At 45.4% G+C, this 23,179-nt stretch overlaps 1 protein-coding gene across 2 annotated transcripts in view; it reads right to left on the bottom strand.

Annotated features, from left to right (window-relative positions):
* The window catches only part of ttf2 (transcription termination factor, RNA polymerase II), a 93,210-nt gene that overhangs the window by 52,468 nt on the left and 17,563 nt on the right, over positions 1-23,179 (bottom strand). For both annotated transcript variants that reach the window (XM_070892950.1, XM_070892952.1), the window contains exons 8-9: positions 21,100-21,257; positions 3,975-4,056 (exon numbers count right to left, since the gene is read on the bottom strand). In XM_070892950.1, coding sequence (XP_070749051.1) covers positions 3,975-4,056; positions 21,100-21,257 — 240 coding nt within the window. The remainder of the gene's footprint in view (positions 1-3,974; positions 4,057-21,099; positions 21,258-23,179) is intronic.

Below are 23,179 nucleotides of genomic sequence, written 5' to 3'. Positions count from 1 at the left end.
CTTTGCTGGCATTTAAAAGCTTCCCAATCTTCTGTCCTCCCACTAGTTTTGGCCACTTTATATGCCATTGTTTTTAATTGGATACCTTCCTTTATTTCTTCAGTTAGCCACGGATGGCTCTCTTTTCTTTTACACCCTTTCCTCCTCACTGAAATATATTTTTCTTTAGAGGTGTGAAATATCTCCTTAAACGTACACCACTGTTCATTAACCGTCCTACACTTCAATCGATTTTCCCAGTCCATTTTACCCAAGTCAGCCCTCATATCTTTGTAGTCTCCTTTATTTAAGCTTAGTACGCTGGTTTGAGATCCTACTTTTTCACCCTCCATCTGAACTTGAAATTCAATCATGCTATGATCAATCATTCCAAGGGGATCCTTTACTAGGAGATTGTTTATCCATCCTGTCTCATTACACAGGACCAGATCTAAGATAGCCTGCCCCCTGGTTGGTTCCGTCCCTTATGCACTCGATGAACTCTTCCTCAAGGCTACCCTGACCAATTTGATTTGTCCAATCAATATGGAGGTTAAAATCACCCATGGTTATTGCTGTTCCCTTTTTACAGGCCCCCACTATTTCCTGAAAAGAGCAAGACAAGGAGAAAGAGAGAGAGCAAGACAAGGAGAAAGGCAGGGAGAGAGAGGGAGAAAGACAGGTAGAAGGACAGCAAGATGTGGCCAGAGAGAGAAAGCGCAACAGGCCTGGCAACAAGAGACTTTACCCTCCCAGAGTATTCCGGTAGCATTTCGCCTACATCAATTTCACTGATGAGCAGTGTGTTCGAAGGCTGCACTTCAGCAAGGACATGGTCACAGAGCTCTGCCATCGTCTGCAACCAGACCTCAAGCCTCAGACCAGGGTGAGGACAGCTCTCTCAGTGGCATGCAAGGTCACCATCGCACTCAATTTCTACACCAATGGATCCTTCCAGTATGCAACAGGAGACATCTCCAACATATCCGAGTTTGCCGTCCATTGCTCCATCCGCGAGGTCACAAATGCTCGGTACAGAAGGAGGAAGGACTACAGTTCCTTCCCTATGACCAGAGAAAAGCAGCACGGGCGTGCATGTGGATTCATCAGGATAGCGGGCTTCCCCATGGTGCAGGGCACCATCGACTGCAGTCACGTCGCTTGGCGGGCACCACATCACAATCCTGAGATCTTCTGTAACCGCAAAGGCTACCACTCACTGATGTGCAGTTGGTATGCGATCACACACTCAGAAATCTCACTGTCAATGCCCACTATCCTGGCAGCAGCCACGATGCCTTCATCCTGCGCCAGACCGGTGTGTGGATGGATGCTCGGAGACAAGATCTAATCGCTCTGTACCTGGCTCATGACTCCCCTCCATAACGCCAACACTCCTGCCCAGCTCTCATACAATGAGAGCCATGCCGCCACCAGGAACATCATTGAGTGGACTGTCGGAGTGCTCAAACAACGGTTCCGCTGCCTTGACGGCTTGGGAGGAGTCCTCCAGTACTCGCCAGAGTGGATGCCCCTATTCGTCTGTTGCATGCTGCACAACCTGGCCATCGTGAGGGCACAACCATTGCTACCAGCATAGCCGCACCACCCGAGGACGAGGAGGAGCAGGAGAAGCAACACCTGCGCTGGAGGAGGCAGCGACTGCAACATGATTCTGCAGGGAGATCCGTGACCGTCTCATCAGAACTCGTTTCCACTGATTTCCATCCCACTTCCCGGTTCCTCTGGACATCCCCATCACCGCATCAATTTTCTCTTTCATACTAAAGCCCCAAAACTGAAATGAGAGCCAACAGCAAACATGAAAAATTCCAATCAAAATTTATAAAACAATAATAAAATGTATAATTGTGTATTTATAAATCACCTTTGTGCGATTCGTTATAACACTCTTTCCTTTACTTATTCTACTATTACACCGCAGTGTGTCCCCTGTGGCTGCACTGGTGGAAGGCTGCTGTGTCAGGGCCAGAGACTACAGATGCAAGATGCCCTCGACCAGCTCTGGGCCCGTAGACTGCACCACCTCAGGCTGGACGGCGGCAGTCTGGGCTGGCTGGATGACAAGCAGCGACAAGTGCAATGGCGCAGTGGCAGCGGTGGGATCAGCAATGCTCTCATCACGAGAGGACAGCAGGTGCCACTTCCCCGCAGCAGCACCTCAGTATCTCCACCAATCTGCTGCAGGACAGTTTGGTGGGCTGCTGCAACATCGTGAGATCCCCAGTGGCCTATGAAGGACCCAGCAACGATGGCAGGAGTCGGAGCTTGTGTGGCATCCAGCCGAGTCTGCATGAGAGCAGTTTGAGCTTCCATGCTGTCAACCATTGTCCGCATCACAGCACCAAGACATTGTGATGCTTCCGCCTGTGCTGTAATGGCAGCTGCTGCATCGCCCATGACACGCGTCATGAGGTCTGGATCCACACGGTTTCTCTGGGAGTCCACCATCATCTGCAGAGTGGCAATGATGGATTCTATGGTGTGCGCAGAGCTCTGTGCAAGACTTAATGCGGACTCCTCTACACTACCACTGTCTAAAGGCTCTCAGGCACCCCTGCCATTACACCTATCATGTCGGATTGCATGGCCATCACCCTTTGTACGAACACCTCCCCATCGAGATCGTCATCCGAGTCCTGTGCAGCAGAACTCGCGTGCAAACACGTACTCCGGGGAGATGGCTCCAGAGGTTGCCTTTCCCCTTGACCGTGCTGCAGCCCGCTAGGCCCCAGTGCAGACCCCGCTACTAACCTAACCTCCAAGGACTACGTAGTGCCAGTATCTGAGCTGGTGCCTGCGGGTGAGAGAAGCAGTGACACAATGTTTGGCTCCTCCTCGCCCCCCTTGTGACTCTGTTGGGGGGGACTCAGGGACAGGCTGCTCATCTGCTGCATGGTGATCTGAAAGCATAAATGGCACAAGAGTGCAGGAATGGAGCAAGGAAGGCAGACAGTATGAGAAGCTGGAAAATGATAAGGACCTGGTTTAAAGGGAAGTGGGATGAGAAGAGGGGATAAAGATACCATTGTTGCCCCCAGCGGGCTCGACGTCTTCGCTGGCCACGGTGCCCACCACCTGCAGGCCAATGAGCCGCAGCACTCGCCCCTCCAGGTCACTCAGCTTGCGCAGTCAGCTTCCCCCCTCCCGCCCCTCCAACCCGCTGCTGCTCCCCTCTGTTTTGTGCTGCTTTGGCCTGCAAAAGAAAGGAACTTATGTGAGTAAGAGTTCAGCTATGAATGTGGAAGATATGCCTGCCATGTAGCTGTGAATGTAGGTAAGGTGTGAAATGAGGATGTGACTGTCAGTAGGTACAGATGCTTGGTGGTTGCCTGTTGGGTTAAGTGCTGGTTTGCAGAGTGTGCAGACAGAGGCTCAGAGGCTGGTATGTAAGAGTTATGCCTCCCGATTGAGGTCATTGAATTTTTTCCGGCACTGTGATGACATTCAGTTGACCACGATGCTGGCCGACACCTCCACCGCTGTCCACATGGCCCTAAAAACTAGTGGCACCGGCCTTCTCCCAGATGGAGGGAACAGTGCATCCTTCCTTTTTTCCACTGCCCCGACCAATGTGTCCATTGCCACCTCATCGAAGTGAATGGCCCTTGTCACAGGATTTGGAGCAGCCATGTCAGAAGTTGCTTCCAGCTCTCAGTGAAGTCCAGCAATGATGAAAATGATCAGGTACTGCCTGAAAGTCACCTGAAATTGGATAGCGTTCTGGCAATAGTGCTGCAACAGCGCTCCACTGAGGCCATTAGCGCCTCAAATACCACCACCCCTCCCTTCCAAAAACGGCCAATTTTACAGAATTTGGCAGCCCATCTCACCGGGCGCTAACTTTTCAAAAAGTTAAAAGTTAATGCCAGCTTTGGCCATATTCAACCTTTATGCAAATTACACTCTTCAATCTCATTTTCCTTCCATGACCAGGTCAGCTTGTACAACCCTCCTAAAAAGAACTCTCTTACCTAGTATGCCACCCGATGGCTTTTGCTTCTCCCGCCAGAGTAACCATGCCAATGCTTGTTTTTGATGAATTAGCAGCGGGACCTGTAAAAATGAACAGTAAAAAAAAAAAATTTCAACATTTTATGCATCAAGTATCTTTTTCAACTTTGTCTACAAAATATAGAATGAAACAGAATAAACTCACATAATTTTACCAGGATTGAACTATCGTAACCATGGGAACTTATTTTGTCTCCTTTTCAAATGCAATAGAAGGAATAAAGTATGCCAATTTTAATGTAAATTAACAATTGTTGATGGAATTGACAGTAAAAAAGCATTAGGAAGAAAGGTAGAGAATCATTAAATATTAGATAACATGAAGTACGCTGTATACCAGGTAAGATCTTAAAGGAACACTGTAGGCAACATCAGTCACTCACACTTCACAATTTACAGAAAGTTAGCATGCAGGTACAGCAAGCAATTAGGAAGGCAAATGGCATGTTGGCCTTTATTGTAATGGGGATAGAGTATAGAAGCAGAGTAAGGGGGGCAGAAATTTCCCCTCCCCCGTCCCAAATGGGGTGCACCTTCCTTTTTTTTTTTCCACCCCAAACCATGGGGCAGAAATAACGAAGAGATTCAACTGATAGAATTTTTTTTTTGGTCAGGGCATAAGTTGTGCTGGCTGTGGGGCGGAAGTGCCCTTGCAGTGGGTCGGCCGCCCCGACCAGTCATCAGTGCCGTGCTGATGTCAGTGCGACGCAGCACTTCAACGTTAAAGGGGAGGGCCACTGCGAGCTCTGCAACAAGCTCAGTTTGGCCCCCTGGGCCAGCAGGGAGGGTTTCAGCTGGACCAGCCGCCTGGCACTCAAGAAGGGGGCTAGGCTACCTGTTGGTGGCCTGGCCTACCCTGGGGATATAATTGTCGGGCAGACTTGGCATTTGGCCAACAAAAATAAATATAATGGAGTTGCCAGCAGCTTTAAGGGCGGACACGCAACTGTAACCGCAAATGTAACGCCCCTATTTAAAAAAGGAGGCAGACAAAAAGCAGGAAACTATAGACCAGTTAGCCTAACATCGGTCGTTGGGAAAATGCTGGAGTCCATTATTAAGGAAGCAGTAGCGGGACATTTGGAAAAGCATGATTCAATCAAGCAGAGTCAACATGGTTTTATGAAAGGAAAATCATGTTTGACAAATTTGCTGGAGTTCTTTGAGGAAGTAACGAGCAGGGTGGATAAGGGGGAAACCAGTGGATGTGGTGTATTTGGATTTCCAGAAGTCATTCGTTAAGGTGCCACATAAAAGGTTACTGCACAAGATAAAAGTTCACCGGGTTGGGGGTAATATATTAGCATGGCTAGAGGACTGGCTAACTAACACGAAACAGAGAATCGGGATAAATGCGCCATTTTCCGGTTGGCAAACTGTAACTGGTGGGGTGCCGCAGGGATCAGTGCTGGGTCCACAACTATTTACAATCTATATTAATGAAGGGACAGAGTGTCATGTAGCCAAGTTTGCTGATGATACAAAGAAGGGTGGAAAAGCAAATTATGAGGAGGACACAAAAAATCTGCAAAGCGATATGGACAGGCTAAGTGAGTGGGAAAAAATTTGGTAGATGGAGTATATTGTGGGAAAATGTGAGGTTATCCACTTTGGCAGAAAAAATAGCAAAGCAAATTATAATTTAAATGAAGAAAAATTGCAAAGTGCTGCAGTACAGAGGGACCTGGGGGTCCTTGTGCATGAAACACAAAAAGTTAGTATGCAGATACAGCAAGTAATCAAGAAGGCAAATGGAATGTTGGCCTTTATTACAAGGGGAAGAGTATAAAAGCAGAGAAGTCCTGGTTATTGGGTATTGGTGAGGCCACACCTAGAGTACTGCGTACAGTTTTGGTCTCCGTATTTAAGGAAGGATATACTTGCATTGGAGGCTGTTCAGAGAAGGTTCACAAGGTTGATTCCGGAGATGAGGGGGTTGACTTATGAAGATAGGTTGAGTAGGTTGGACCTACTGGAGTTCAGAAGAATGAGAGGTGATCTTATCGAACCATAAGATAATGAGGGGGCTCGACAAGGTGGATGCAGAGAGGATATTTCCACTCATAGGGGAAACTAAAACTAGGGGACATATTCTCAGAATAAGGGGCCGCCCATTTAAAACTGAGATGCGGAGGAATTTCTTCTCTCAGTGGGTTATAAATCTATGGAATTCTCTGCCCCAGAGAGCTGTGAAGGCTGGGTCATTGAATATATTTAAGGCGGAGATAGACAGATTTTTGAGCGATAAGGGAATAAAGGGTTATGGGGAGCGGGCAGGGAAGTGGAGCTGAGTCCATGATCAGATCAGCTACGGTCTTATTAAATGGTGGAGCAGGCTCTTGGGGCCAAATGGCCTGCTCCTATTTCTTATGTTCAAGTGACTGTTAATTTTGTTCCACATTACTGTTTCTGAAATATTCCCCAGTACCTGACTGACTGGCCTGTAGTTGCTGGGTTTATGTTTACACCCTTTTTTGAACAATGGTGTAACATTTGTAATTCTCCAGTCCTCTGGCACCACCCCCCACCCCTATGGAGGATTGGAATATTATGGCCAGTACCTCTGTGATTTCCACCCTCTATTCCCTCAGCATCCTAAGATGCATTCCATCCGCTCTTGGTGATTTATCTATTTTAAGTACAGCCTGCCTTTCTAATACCTCTTCTTTATCAATTTGTATCCCATCAATTGTCTCCACTACCTCCTCCTTCACTATGTCTATGGCAGCATTGTCTTCCTTGGTGAAGACAGATGCAAAGTACTCATTTAGTACCTCAGCCATGCCCTCTGCCTCCATGCATTGGTCTCTTTTTGATCCCTAATCGGCTCCACCCCTCCTCTTACAACCCATTTACTATTTATATGCCTTTTGAAGACTTTTGGATTACCTTTTATGTAAGCTGCCATTTTATTCACATACCTTCTCTTTGCCCCTCTTATTTTTTTTTTCATTTCTCCTCTGACCTTTCTATAAATAGCCTGAATCTCAGATGTATTTGCAACCTGACATCTGTCAGACACACTCTGAGGTCAAAGATCAGCCATGATCTTACTGAATGGCAGAGCAGGCTCGAGGGTCTGTATGGCCTACTCCTAATTCTTATATTCTTATTCAGTTTGCTTCGGCACTAAGCCTTCGCCATATATTGCAACCAGAGCTGACAAATAGCAGATTAGTGTGCCTAATACATTTGGGAATCCTACCTATTTGTCCTAGATGGGATTTTGGTTTAATTTATATTACGCTGCAGATCTATGGTCACGTTTAGTTTACAAAGAGGTAACCCTCAGAGACACAGAAGGCATCGAGAATGTTGATGAGGATGTTTAGGAGGAAAGCCATCACATTTCATACTTTTGCAAATTGTGTCAGCTTTGAACTAAAGGGAAGTCATTTAGAACATCACATAGCAGTCCACACCCTAGAGTTAGAATTTCAGGCGGGCTTCAAAGGACACACAACGCAGGTGCCAAGAGCTTTCACACCACGGAGGAATTTGGAGGGTGGGGGAAGTATTCAAGGTGGTAACTTTAACTTTGGAGTAAGTACAGTGCTGCTGGAGTTGAGGGCGGGATCAGAGGTCATCTTTGTGTCTCTAACATTTTCTAGAAAAATCAGTCTAGGGCAGTCAGCAACATGGAGATCTGGCCCTCTAAGCAGTCAGGGAGACTAAAAGATTCAAGGTCGAGGTATGAACATGTATAGCCTGCAAAAAAAAGTTAGTGCCGGTTATTTCAGGGACTGCTACGATGTGTCATGGCTTCGAATTTTTTGGCCACATTCCACAAAAATCAGAAATAAACCATTTTAATGTATATTTAGGATACAAACTTGCCTAAAGTTTCCCTAGCAAGCCCACTCACAGGCAGAGGTGATTTAAGTGCAGAATTGGTAGTTGTTTTTGTAGATTCCAAACTACGGTGAATTTGTCTGGCAAATCAGGAAGACATCTAACATCTTGGTGTTGGCAATTTTTTTTGATCTTTGTGGGTTGGGGTGAGAGGCTTTAAAAAAAAAAAAGTGAGGACACAGACACTGCAGAAAGAGGATAACCTCTACCCTGGTCAGGAGACTTTGGGTCTGAAATTCATCAGGACATAAGGTCCGCCCATTTCCCGGCGGTGTGTCGTTTAAAACCACTGGAATAACGCCGAGACTGAAGAGAGTGTTAGTTTGGTGAAATTTTATTTGGCGGTATGAAAGCGGTGTGCAGTAGGCAGTATTATAGTCGATCGAGATTGACTTTCTTGTCGATGGACAGTGCGGCACTGAACATGTGCAAATTTGGTTTTTGCTTTTTTTCCCCACAAATGCTTTTTCCCCGCGATTTCGGGGGTCAGGAGTCACCTGCGCATGTGCAGAGAGTTGAAGTCGAGGGAGAGAGAGTGAAAAGGAGCAGCAAAGTATTCGAGGGTCAGTTGTCTTCATCAGAGATTCCAGAGTCAAATAATAATTATACAATATCAATACATATTTTATAAATTAAAAAATAATAAATATAATATAAATGTAATGGAAATGCTGAAAAAGAAATTGAAGGAACATCGAGAAGGACAGGGGGTTGAGGGCGTCCGCCTTCGACGTAACGGAGATACCTGCACTGCTGAAGAATATCACGGAGAGATACTCGAATTAACGAAGGGTGGTCGTGGAAAGGCCCCCCCTCCGCGCAAAGGAGTACAACAGAATATGGGATGAGATCGGGGAGCCTGTCTCCTCCACAAGTACAATGGCACGCAGTGGAGAAAGGTGTCGTAAGAGGTGGAACGACCTGGTGAGGGTAGCAAAAGTAATGATTTTATTTATGCACCCCCCCCCGCCCCCCCATGTGAACGTAGGTTCAGTGTCACACAGATGATGTTATTTATCCCAAGGTTACGGCAATGTATTTGTGCTTTCAGGCAATGACAAGAGGATCAACTCAGTGTTTTGATGTGTGTGTGTGCGCGCGCATGTTTGTGTGTGAACCTGTGTGTCTGCGATGTTAAATGGATTGAAGGTTTTTACTTTCATTTACTTCACTTTCTGCAGAAGACATCTGCAATAGCAGCGGATCAGCGGCGTACGGGGGGAGGACCCCCAACGCAAGAATCATTGATGGAGATTGAGATCCGTGCCCTGTCGCTGGTCAGGGATAACAACTGTGCCACCACCTGTGTTGGAGCTGACCCACCCATACAGGATGGCCAGTTCAATACAACCCCCGGTCTGTGTTGGGGTCCTGTAATATCATGTAATGTAACTGTAACTGTAATGTTGGCCTCATGTAATGTAATGCAAGTTTATTGCACTGTAATGTTGGGTTCATATGATGTACTGCAATGTTGGGGGCATGTAATGCAATGTACATGTATATGTATATATGTATAGTCTGTCTGCGATATGTAATGCAGTAATGCAGCAGTGGTGGACATTTAAGTAAGACTACGCTATGTCACTATACTCATGTAACCCGGACACCTCCCCTGGTGCCAAGCACTTTTAAATGTTGTTTTGTACTTCCAGACTCGGAGGATTCAGACCAGACTTCCGCAGAGAGGACAGACGATAGACCCACTGCCTCCACCTCTGGCGTCACCCAGCCCTCTACCGACTTCACCACTGCCAGAGATGAAGAGGAGGAAGAGGAACAGCAGCTCATCCTGGAGCCAGTGGAGGCGGAAGTGGGGGTGGAAATAGAGGAGGATTATAACAATTCCATGTGGGCCAGCTGGAACATCCTCCACCACCGACTCTATATTCATAGGATTTCCCCATGCCTCCTCTGATTCTGCAGGACATAAGAACATAAGAATTAGGAACAGGAGTAGGCCATCTAGCCCCTCGAGCCTGCTCCGCCATTCAATAAGATCATGGCTGATCTGGTCGTGGACTCAGCTCCACTTACCCGCCCTCTCCCCGTAACCCTTAATTCCCTTATTGCTTAAAAATCTATCTATCTTTGACTTGAAAACATTCAATGAGCCAGCCTCAACTGCTTCCTTGGGCAGAGAATTCCACAGATTCACAACCCTCTGGGAGAAGAAATTCTTTCTCAACTCGGTTTTAAATTGGCTCCTCCGTATTTTGAGGCTGTGCCCCCTAGTTCTAGTCTCCCCCACCAATGGAAACAACCTCTCTGCCTCTATCTTGTCTATCCCTTTCATGATTTTAAATGTTTCTATAAGATCACCCCTCATCCTTCTGAACGCCAAGGAGTAAAGACCCAGTCTACTCAATCTATCATCATAAGGTAACCCCCTCATTTCTCTGTACCCCTTCCAAAGCTAGTATATCCTTCCTTAAGTAAGGTGACCAAAACTGCACGCAGTACTCCAGGTGCTGCCTTACCAATACCTTATACAGTTGCAGCAACACCTCCCTGCTTTTGTACTCCATCCCTTTCGCAATGAAGGCCAACATTCCATTTGCCTTCCTGATTACCTGCTGCACCTGCAAACTAACCTTTTGGGATTCATGCACAAGGACCCCCAGGTCCCTCTGCACCACAGCATGTTGTAATTTCTCCCCATTCAAATAATATTCCCTTTTACTGTTTTTTTTCCCCCAAGGTGGATGACCTCACACTTTCCGACATTGTATTCCATCTGCCAAACCTTAGCCCATTCGCTTAACCTATCCAAATCTCCTTGCAGCCTCTCTGAGTCCTCTACACAACCCGCTTTCACACTAATCTTAGTGTCATCTGCAAATTTTGTTGCACTACACTCTGTCCCCTCTTCTAGGTCATCTATGTATATTGTAAACAGTTGTGGTCCCAGCACTGATCGCTGTGGCACACCACTAACCACTGATTTCTAACCGGAAAAGGACCCATTTATCCCGATTCTCTGCTTTCTGTTCGCCAGCCAATTCTCTATCCATGCTAATACATTTCCTCTGACTCCGCGTACCTTTATCTTCTGCAGTAACCTTTTGTGTGGCACCTTATCGAATGCCTTTTGGAAATCTAAATACACCACATCCATCGGTACACCTCTATCCACCATGCTCGTTATATCCTCAAAGAATTTCAGTAAGTTAGTTAAACATGATTTCCCTTTCATGAATCCATGCTGCGTCTGCTTGATTGCACTATTCCTATCCAGATGTTCCGCTATTTCTTCCTTAATGATAGCTTCAAGCATTTTCCCCACTACAGATGTTAAACTAACCGGCCTATAGTTACTTGCCTTTTGCCTGCCCCCTTTTTTAAACAGAGGCGTTACATTAGCTGCTCTCCAATCCGCTGGTACCTCCCCAGAGTCCAGAGAATTTTGGTAGATTATAACAAATGCATCTGCTATAACTTCCGCCATCTCTTTTAATACCCTGGGATGCATTTCATCAGGACCAGGGGACTTGTCTACCTTCAGTCCCATTAGTCTGTCCAGCACTACCTCCCTAGTGATAGTGATCATCTCAAGGTCCTCCCTTCCCACATTCCTATGACCAGCAATTTATGGCATGGTTTTTGTGTCTTCCACTGTGAAGACGGAAGCAAAATAATTGTTTAAGGTCTCAGCCATTTCCACATTTCCCATTATTAAATCCCCTTTTTCATCTTCTAAGGGACCAACATTTACTTTAGTCACTCTTTTCCATTTTATATATCTGTAAAAGCTTTTACTATCTGTTTTTATGTTTTGCGCAAGTTTACCTTCGTAATCTATCTTCCCTTTCTTCATTGCTTTTTTAGTCATTCTTTGCTGTTGCTTAAAATTTTCCCAATCCTCTAGTTTCCCACTAACCTTGGCCACCTTATACGCATTGGTCTTTGATTTGATACTTTCCTTTATTTCCTTGGTTATCCACGGTTGGTTATCTCTTCTCTTGCCGCCCTTCTTTTTCACTGGAATATATTTTTGTTGCGCATTATGAAAGAGCTCCTTAAAAGTCCTCCACTGTTCCTCAATTGTGCCACCGTTTAGTCCTTGTTTCCAGTCTACTTTAGCCAACTCTGCCCTCATCCCACTGTAGTCCCCTTTGTTTAAGCATAGTACGCTCGTTTCTGACACAACTTCCTCATCCTCAATCTGTATTACAAATTCAACCATATTGTGATCACTCATTCCGAGAGGATCTTTTACGAGGAGATCGTTTATTTTTCCTGTCTCGTTACACAGGACCAGATCCAAAATGGCTTGCTCCCTTGTAGGCTCTGTTACATACTGTTCTAAGAAACAATCCCGTATGCATTCTATGAATTCCTCCTCCAGGCTACCCCCTGCGATTTGATTTGACCAATCGATATGTAGGTTAAAATCCCCCATAACTACTGCCGTTCCTTTTTCACATGCCTCCATTATTCCCTTGATTATTGCCCGCCCCACCATGAAGTTATTATTTGGGGGCCTATAAACTACGTCGACCAGTGACCTTTTTCCCCTTACTATCTCTAATCTCCACCCACAATGATTCAACATTTTGTTCATTGGAGCCAATATCATCCCTCACAACTGCCCTGATGATATCCTTTATTAACAGAGCTACCCCACCTCCTTTCCCTTCTTGCCTATCTTTCTGAATCGTCAGATACCCCTGTATGTTTAATTCCCAGTCTTGGCCACCTTGCAACCATGTTTCTGTAATGGCCACCAAATCATACCCATTTGTAATGATTTGTGCCGTCAACTCATTTACTTTATTTCTAATGCTGCGTGCATTTAGGTAGAGTGTTTTCATCCTAGTTTTTAAACCATGATTTTTAGTTTTTACCCCTCCTGCAGCCCTTTTATATTCAGTGGCCCTTTTTGTTTCTTGCCTTTGGTTTCTCTGCCCTTCACTTTTACTCATTTCTTTTCTGTCTTTTGTTTTTATAAGGGCCAAGCGGTGTGCAGCAACGATGGAGGTTGGTGCAGAAAAGGTCGGATGCTGCAAGACAGATAGGCGCGTACCAGGACATGGTGTGTCTGTCACAGGCCAGCGTTGACATAGGTCGAGAGCTGCTCAAGGCCATGGCTATAATAGCCGGAAACATCGCGGCGCTATCAGAATGACAGTCGGAGGATATGTCGCGTCTGATCACTGTGATGGAGCGAGCCGTCGACTCAGTTGATGCCATGCGGCAATCGACGGGATCAGGCCATGGCGTGGAATCCCCTCATGCCATAATAGTCGGGTTGACAGCACCTGAGGGTGGGGAGCTGCCAGCAGCTTCCAACCCTGAAGCCGTGCCTTCCAGATCACAAGCTTCTCCTGAGGCCCCATTCATTGCCCCTGCAATGTCTGACCCCCAACGACAGTAATAGCATTCGATGTGCACTGCTGCACACCGGCTTGGTACCACCACAGGGATGTCTGGGCTCAGGGGCAGTGGGAAAGGGAAGGGCGGGAGTAAGAAAAGGGGAGGTGAGTATACGGTCGAGGTCGAGGACAGTGAAGGGTGTTTTTTCGAGTCAAGTGCTCATTGTTCATTTAAAATAGATGAAGTTTGATTTTTAAAAAGGTTATTTCAAGTTGTTACAGTTTTAAAGTTGTTACAGTTGTTCAAAGTTATAGTTATAAGTTTTACAAAGTTTTATAATTGTTGTATATTTTTTACATTTTTACATAAACGTTTGAATTGAATGTAAGTACTCTTGTACGGTGTCAAACCTTTGGGATAACAGTCATCAGGGTCCCAAAACGCAGCTCTCCACATTCAAGCAGGGCTTTCATTTATGAGCTGCTGACGTAACAATTTTGGGGGGGGGGGGGGGGCGGGGTGGTGGTGGTGCCATGGATTGATCTGGAAGCACCTCCTCATCCTCCTCCCCTTCATTATCCTCTTCTTCCTCCTCAGTCTCCGCCACTCTCTCCTCAGGTGGTCCCGCAGTCCCCTGTGGCAATTCCTGTCCCCACATGATTGCTAAATTATACAACATGCAGCACACCACTGTGAACTGAGCAAGCTGCTCAGGGTGGCATTGCAGCCTGCCTCCCGAGTGGTCCAAGCATCGAGAGCGCTGCCTCAGCACTCCAATTGTCTTTTCGATAATATTACGTGTGGCTATATGGCTCAATGGCCTAGCAATCCTAGTTGGCTGCTTCCAGCGGGCGATTGTGTAAAAAAAAGTTTTAAAAAATGCGCACTTACATGAAGCTGCTGCGCCCACGAGAGATCCCAGTCCTGAGGCCTCCACTGATTGCGTGTCGGAGCGTGTGCATGTCAGGACGTCCGCAGGGCTAGAGCTGCAGTCACATGGCTCTGGGCAGCCAATCCAGGTAAAGTATATTCTCATTCATAATAATGGGAACTCCATTAGTTGGGAGTTCCCATTATTATGATTGAGAAATCCCCCCCTCACCCCCCCAACAACATCCAAAACACAAATAAAAAAAATAGAAAATATACACCACATATTTAACATCAAGTTATTTGTTATAAGAAAAATATTTTTCCGATTTAGAAAAATTTAATTATGGTTTAAAATAAACTTACTGTAGTGGGGAGGGTTTTTAAACAATAAAATGTGTTTTTTACATTTTATTTTATTATGTTTTTGTGTATTTTAGAATTCTTACGCCTGTAAAAGTAGGCTATGCACCTGCTTTTATCAGGCGCAAGAGTTTTCAGGACATCCGCTGGACAAGATATGGGTAAATACCGCAACCTTGCCCTTGCGGATGTCCTGGATGTGGAGATGCGTGCTCCAGTTGATGGATCGGAAAAGCCGGTTTTCAGCACATGCGCATTGTGCGCTGAAAACCGCCGTTTGCGATGCCTTCCTGGGTCCGTACACACTCCATACGGACCTGGGATGGCCGGGATTTCTGGGCCATTATATCGTCACTCGCTTCTGTTTGGGGTTCTGCAGGGTGAGGATCAAGAGACAGGCGGCGAGGCCAAACCCTGTGTTCCACCAGCATTTACCTTGTGGCTCAGACTTCAACATGTCAGACACAGTGCTTTCACGCAAGATGTGTGCATCATGGATGCTCCCTGGAAAGTTGGCATTCACAGCCATTATGCAGTGTGTGGTCGCAGACGAGCTGCACGTTGAGGGAGTAGAATCCCTTACGGTTTTGGTACACCTCCGCCTCCTGTAATGGTGCTCGCAGGGCAATATGGGTACAGTCAACAGCACCCTGCACCTTGGGGAAGCCGGAAATGTGTCCAAAACCCAAAGCCCTCTCACTCTGTGCCTCCCTGGTCATTGGGAAGTTTATAAATTCCATCCGGCATGCATAGAAACATAGAAACATAGAAAATAGGTGCAGGAGTAGGCCATTTGGCCCTTCTAGCCTGCACCGCCATTCAATGAGTTCATGGCTGAACATTCAACTTCAGTACCCCATTCCTGCTTTCTCGCCATACCCCTTGATCCCCCTAGTAGTAAGGACCTCATCTTAACTCCTTTTTGAATATATTTAGTGAATTGGCCTCAACAACTTTCTGTGGTAGAGAATTCCACAGGTTCACCACTCTCTGGGTGAAGAAGTTCCTCCGCATCTCGGTCCTAAATGGCTTACCCCTTATCCTTAGACTATGACCTCTGGTTCTGGACTTCCCCAACATTGGGAACATTCTTCCTGCATCTAACCTGTCTAACCCCGTCAGAATTTTAAATGTTTCTATGAGGTCCCCTCTCATTCTTCTGAACTCCAGTGAATACAAGCCCAGTTGATCCAGTCTTTCTTGATAGGTCAGTCCCGCCATCCCGGGAATCAGTCTGGTGAACCTTCGCTGCACTCCCTCAATAGCAAGAATGTCCTTCCTCAGGTTAGGAGACCAAAACTGTACACAATACTCCAGGTGTGGCCTCACCAATGCCCTGTACAACTGTAGCAACACCTCCCTGCCCCTGTACTCAAATCCCCTTGCTATGAAGGACAACATGCCATTTGCTTTCTTAACCGCCTGCTGCACCTGCATGCCAACCTTCAATGACTGATGTACCATGACACCCAGGTCTCTTTGCACCTCCCCTTTTCCTAATCTGTCACCATTCAGATAATAGTCTGTCTCTCTGTTTTTACCACCAAAGTGGATAACCTCACATTTATCCACATTATACTTCATCTGCCATGCATTTGCCCACTCACCTAACCTATCCAAGTCGCTCTGCAGCCTCACAGCATCCTCCTCGCAGCTCACACTGCCACCCAACTTAGTGTCATCCGCAAATTTGGAGATACTACATTTAATCCCCTCATCTAAATCATTAATGTACAGTGTAAACAGCTGGGGCCCCAGCACAGAACCTTGCGGTACCCCACTAGTCACTGCCTGCCATTCTGAAAAGTACCCATTTACTCCTACTCTTTGCTTCCTGTCTGACAACCAGTTCTCAATCCATGTCAGTACACTACCCCCAATCCCATGTGCTCTAACTTTGCACATCAATCTCTTGTGTGGGACCTTGTCGAACGCCTTCTGAAAGTCCAAATATACCACATCAACTGGTTCTCCCTTATCCACTCTACTGGAAACATCCTCAAAAAATTCCAGAAGATTTGTCAAGCATGATTTCCCTTTCACAAATCCATGCTGACTTGGACCTATCATGTCACCTCTTTCCAAATGCACTGCTATGACATCCTTAATAATTGATTCCATCATTTTACCCACTACCGATGTCAGGCTGACCGGTCTATAATTCCCAGTGCTTCGGTTACCTTCGAATGCAACGATGAGTAGCGTGCTGAGAAATACAGCATATGTCCACAGATGATGCCTGAAAAGAGCCACATGCATAAAAGGAAAGGGCCGCAGTCACCTTCATCTTGACAGAGAGTGCAGTAATGGTGGTGGTACTGAACTGGCAAATCTCATTGATCACCACTTTTCGGAAGCCCAGCCTTCGAAAGCACTGTCGATTGGTCAGTTCCAAGTATGAATGCTTCTCCCTGAAAATCCTTTGGGGGTAAGGCCTCTTCCTCATCAGTCTGCGACCTCCTCCATTACCCTGATAATTCTGCTCAATAAACCTTCTCCCATCTAGATCCTGCATTAGACAAGTAGTCAGCAATACAGGCTGAGATAGTACAGGCCCCATTCTTTTTAAATCTCCACAATCTCCTCAAAGAGCCTGAGATAAACTCAAATGATTTTTCAATGAAAAAAATTAACTCAAATGCCTTCTATCTTAATAGAAGGCCAATCTATTGGCCTTCTATTAAGATAGAAGGCATTTGAGTTAATTGCCTCAGTACCAATAAAAATATCTTTCCCATTGTAAATCGCACTGAAAATTCACTGTTCACCTCTGAAATACTGAGGTGCTGCTTTTGCTGACTGTTCCCGATTTCAAAATGGTGACACTGAGCACTACCGCCCATTCAAGATTGAGTAAAACCACCTTCTCCAGGACGGTATGCAGCTCTGGTGGTATGTCAGCAGTATGTCATGAAAATTGCACTTTTTGGGCAGTATGCAGGCGGTTCCACATGGCCATGTGCATACCGCTCGGTGATATGTCAATGATGAATCTGCCGCTGGGTGGTATGTCAGTAGTATGTACCTGTTTTTTGACAAAACTTGTATTTTTGGGCAGTAAGCGGGCGGTATGTCGATGAATTTCGGGCCCCAAGTGTTATGATGTTAAGGGCTTACCAAAGTAAGCTACTGTACGCTTGTTTGTTATTTGTGTAACGGTCCACGAACACAAGTTTGAGTGTAATGAATATCATGTGGCACAATGTATGTTTTACTGAATGTTAAATACAGCAGCTTATGAACCGAAACAAACAATATTGGGCCCAAATTTGATCACCCTACCGCGGGCTGCCGCCAAGAAAACTCCCCGTTTATTCAGCGCTCTCCCCTCCGTGTGAGTTTGGTGAGGCCCTCACACCGGCGGTTTGAAAGGACCGCTGGGGAGCATCGTTGGTGTGCGTCGGCGTGCAACGCCGGTAAAAGTCCTCCCGCCCATGATTCATCGGAGCGGTCCTCCACTCCTGCAGGAGAAAGGATCGCTGCGTTGAAGTCGGGACGGTAAGTATGAAGACCTGCAAGAAAAGGTTAGTGAGATGTTTTTCTTTCATTCTTTTGCAGCGATTTTGTTTGAAAGGGTCCTCTGAAGGTTTTGTCATGTTTTGATTTTTATTTGTTGAACATTTTTTTTTGTAACGCCCATTTTTTTCCGCCGGGCGGTTTTTTTCCCATTTATTCACCTAACTTCTGCCCAAAGTACCATCAGGATCTTAGCGATCTTTTCGACGGTAAATGGGCAGAACTTGGCTTTGATCAAATTCGGGCCCAATATCTTACCTAGTGTCAGCTCGACCTTTCTTTAGAGATATTGAAAGGAGTACATATGCTTAAGACATGGACATCCAGTCCAAATAACAAGTGAGTTTATTTGTTACACTCCTGGGACTGAGCAGATAGAGGGGAGTGTCAGTCAATTTCCATAAAGAGCAGCAGGCAACCAGACAATTTAAGGGAACTGCTAACACCACTGAACTCAAATTAATAACGGTGATTTTAACCTACACTAGAGGCAAGTTGCATATTTGTTGTTTTATCGTTTGAGGAGTGGAAGGAAATAGATGCAGTTTGTTATAAAACTATATTCTGGTCATTCATGTATCCTACAAAAAATAAACTGTTGGTTTACATTGGCCTCATCTCAGTAGAGTGCTTTGCAATCCATCTTCCAAACAGAGAGGACGACACGCAGCAGCATGTGAAACATCACAGTATCCAGTACAGGCAACAAGGGGCTTACTGTTTGGATCCCTGGGTCAGTTAACTAGATATTGAGTATCAAAGCTGCTCTCCAGATCATAGAGGACACGAGGTCCACTAACATATGACTAGTGATGCTAAGACCAGGAGAAAATCTACTGCAGATCTATGAATTTGTAAAACTGACTTTACCACTTTATAGGCATATTTTATAACGAGTATTTCAAAATAGTCCTTTATTGCATCTGTAGTTTAAAAAAAGGCAATGGATAGAATTCTCATTACATTTGACTGTGATGAGGTCTGACAGCATCATAGTCTGAGAAAATCTTGCAGAGCCTCCTAATGTCACCCACAAATGATGCTGTTTGAATGGAGTCAGTGTCTTGTATAGTTACCATGGAAATTATCCTCTTTACGTAGCGATTACTGAAATTATTGGATAAAGGGAGTGTTTGTCATGGGTGGAGGGAGCCTCATGAAAAAAAGACTTCTACTATATTCTCAAAATAGAATCTTGAAACGCAACAAGCCGTTACAATCTCTTTAGTAAAACTCACTCTACAGAAAGTTGGGAGTGCGATACAACGGAAATGCCAATTTACCATCTTTAGTATAGTGACACTGAATTTTTCAGTAAAATCCAGCTGTCCAAATTTTTCAGCTTGAGATCCCAAATTTGGGGCGGATTCAGGGGCGCTACTCGGAGAACATTTCAACATCCGCCCCCTTCCGTTAAAGGGGAGGAACGCTGCGAACTCTGCAGGGCCATTTCAAGGCCTCCACTGGGCCACCAGGGCTGTGTGGTGCCATGGCCGCAGCCCGGCACCGAGACGGAGCGCTGGGCAGCAAAGCAGAATGAGCTGACTGGTGAGTTGGCTGAAGAAAAAAAATAGCGGCCCGCAGCACAGTGCACCTCTCCTTTAACTTCCACCCAACGAGCGGAGGTTGGCCCGGTTCACGACCCGCGAGGCTGGCGCTGACATTGCACTGGCGCTGGCCAATTTCCGCCGCAGGGCAGAAAGGGGTTGCCGTGCACAGTGATGATGTCATCGCCGGTGGCGAGGCGGCCCAGGGCGCTATGCTACCATGTTCGCGCCTCCACTAATTCCCACGCAGTTTTGCGGGTGCTGGTAGCGCCCCTCCCCCCCGGGGCAAAAACTGTTTGCACCCAGTTAGTGCGCCCCAGAGCCGCTAATGGGAGGAGAACTGGGGAATTTCGGCCCCATATTCTTTTTCACTATCTATCTTTTGAAGACTCCTGTATCAGTTAAGTCATTTCAAAAATTAGGTGAAACCATTTTACAGCTCTAATTTACAATATTTAACGTATCAAAGCCTACAAAAAAATTCTGCAGAGGTCACAGAAATGGCATACCCTTGTAAGGTTTACACATTTCATGATCAAGGCACAGCAAGAGGCAATGGACTAAAATAGTTTAAAAGAAACCTTTGGGACTGTTGGGCTGGAAAAAGGGCGCCAGCCCGAGGCAGGTGGTGACTCATAACTGATTAATGTGATTTCTGGGGTCAAGAGCGAGACCCGATTAACATCGAGACAAAGGTTTTTTGATACAATCAAGCAGAGGTGCCCATGGATTAATTGGCCAGAGGGGAAAACACAGTTCCCTATGGAGACTACAAGTCTACGAAAATCCAGGACAACAAAGGATCCCACAAGGCGTGTATTTTTGGATAACGGGGCACAAAAGATAAGGAGTTATCGTTTGCCCTGTCAACTCCATGTGTGAATTGTGGCCAACCAAACAGATCCAGACCCATCATCAGAGCCATCCAGACGCATTAACTGAAAGCAGCCCAGCAGGAGGTGTGTATAATCAAATGGATATACATGTAAGAGCTGAGAACAACAGCTCAGAAGAACAACAGGATGAAGGAAGAAACAACAGCACAGGGGAGCAGGTCAAAGGAAGAACGACCACGAAGCAAGCAGCTGGGATCCAACATCTTCCCTAGCTCCACAAGCCTACAATCGACAACAGCAGCAACTGGCTGGATGGGTGATTATATGTCTTCGATCAATCTCTACGCAGTCTTGTTCTGTAATTTTTAGTTGGTTTTTGTGTAATAAACTAACTGTTGGGTTTAAGCCTAAACTTTGTGTTACGTGGAGTCCTTCCTGTAATTCCCGGGGTCTATGAATCAAAGTAGAGTGGAAAACGAACACTCTACACACTGCATGATCAGAAAATCAGTACTCCATTTACCTATACTGCAGATCAAAAAAAAACATTCCAGAAACAATGGCTGTTATCCATAACTGCAGCAGAAGGGGAATATGGATCCCTGCCTGAAAACTAACCAAACTCATCCCAACTGTGCCAAGCAGCTTTAAACGACTAGCCAAGTGGCTGAGAACATCAGTATATTACTAAATTACAGTACCTTTTTTTTAAAAACCAACTCCAAGTCAAAAAGGTATACCAAGCTGAAAATGTATACAAACAATATAATCTCATTTACAGTTACCTTGAGATATTGTGGATCTTCAGCCTCATCAGATATATCTGGGCAAGACTCCAGTGACTTGTGGAGTTGTTCAATGGCCTCACTGGTCACGTTCGTGACAGTGAGGAGTCGATCCTCTGTCATCCGTCCTCCATATAGACTTTGCTGCTGAGAATTTGCTGAAATCGAGAAAAATAATTAATTTAGAAATTTGCTCACAAAAATGATGATGATTATGATTGGGCGGGGGTGGGTGGGGGAATAAAAGCATAGTTAAGGAGAGGTTTTGAAAGCAAATAAAAGCTGGCGAGGCAGAAGGAACTGGCCAAGTGATTTCAAAGGACAAGAGTAGGCACTGCTGGTGGCGTGGGTGATGAGGATAGTCCTGGTGTTAGAAGAGTAGAGCGTGGACAAGGGGATGTAAGGCAGGAAGAGAGCATGAAAGTAGGGTGGGTGAGACCATGGAGTGATTTGAATCAAGAACCACATTCTGACACCAATGCGGCTCATAGCTACTTCCTTATGTAGACATTCCCTCCTCTCTCTCTCTCTCTCCTCCCCCCCAACCCATCAGCCTCAGATATATAAGCAAGGCCAGCATTTATTGCCCATCTTATGCAACTACAGTGGAACCTTTATTATCTGCCATATGGAGGAGGCCCTGTGGACAATAGAAATTGGTCAATAATTCCAGATGATGACAATACTCTACAAATAATAAAAGAAACATCACATAGATTTATTCAACCGAGACAAGGAGATAAATATAAATAAAAGCTGTGCAGTAAATTGATGTCTCTCAGTGTTTTGCAAAAATTCTTACAAGCAATTGGAAAATCAGATAATTGGAGTCTGGATAATAGAGGTTCCATTGTATAGGGAAAGGTTACTGTGAACAGTTAGTCAGCCTCCATCGTTGGACAGCTTCTATCGTAGGATTTCACGATCGAACAGTACTGCTTCCTACAGAACCCATAGCCTGAATTTTGAGGCCCACTATTCTAAAAGACAGGCCAATTTAGAAAGAGCGTACCTTTGCAAGTACATTAATTACAATTGCATAGAGAACTGATGATAAATTTGCTGGAGTCATTCTTCAGAAATTCCAAGCACAGTGGCAATTTTTATTTTCCAGCAGCCATCGGCAAATAGATTTTGTGTCAATTAAATTAATTTTAAAAAGCGCAAAATGGTATCAGTAGCAGTCAAGACGTTTCCAGTCCAGACCATTTTAACTCAATGTTGTCCAATACATTAGCCACATGTGGCTAATTGCATTTTTGATTAATACATTTTAAAAAATGAGTAATAGGTACTGTTGTTGACCATGTGATCTCAATACTCATATTCATACAGTGTACGCATGAGTACTTTCACCTATTTTGATCATTGTGTGTGCTTTTCTTCCTGAGTTGCTACTTATTGGTTATCTGCTAAAATGGTGTGCATCGCGGGTGAAACCGGACTTCAATACCATTGTATAGAGAGGGGAGTGGGTATCGTGGTCAGCTTGACTAATTAGATTAAGCATCCAGGTCAGCAGAAAAGGCAAGCCCAACCAATAATGAGCAGCTCCAAAGGGCATGTCATGGGAAAAGATAAGCAGCATCCACGTCATGAATTGAGAGCAGGGGTGGGTTTGGCACGTCGTGTTGTGCAAGTCAACTTTTCAAGCGGTCACTCTGGTGAAGTCATAGTATCACTCGCAACTACTGGACAAAAATCTAGAAACTGCATCAAGTTGTACTGTATCTAATAAATTCACGCCAGAATTCTAAACTTTGATGAATGAGAAAGACTGCAAAGTTTCACACTGAATGATGGTAAGAGTTTGTTAAGCAAATATACACGTGAAGTACATTTACCTATATTGTGTGCAAGGCGTGTTCTACTACAATTAGTGCACTTGGCTAAATAGGTTATCGCTATAGTCACGTCGGTGGCTAGCCAGTGACTTCTAGTGGACAACACTGCTTTTATGATTCTTCAGTTAGAACAAAGAAAAGATAAAGATAAATGTTAACATTGTTCAAATCCAGGTTGACCCTCTCAAATCCGGTACTCTTTGGTCCGGCAACCTTCCCGGCCAGTGGGGCGCATG

The sequence above is a fragment of the Pristiophorus japonicus genome, chromosome 11, assembly GCF_044704955.1.
Source record: "Pristiophorus japonicus isolate sPriJap1 chromosome 11, sPriJap1.hap1, whole genome shotgun sequence".
NCBI classification, from domain to species: domain Eukaryota; kingdom Metazoa; phylum Chordata; class Chondrichthyes; family Pristiophoridae; genus Pristiophorus; species Pristiophorus japonicus.
The sequence above is the reverse complement of the archived record's forward strand: the minus strand, read 5'-3'. Positions and strand labels throughout refer to the sequence as shown.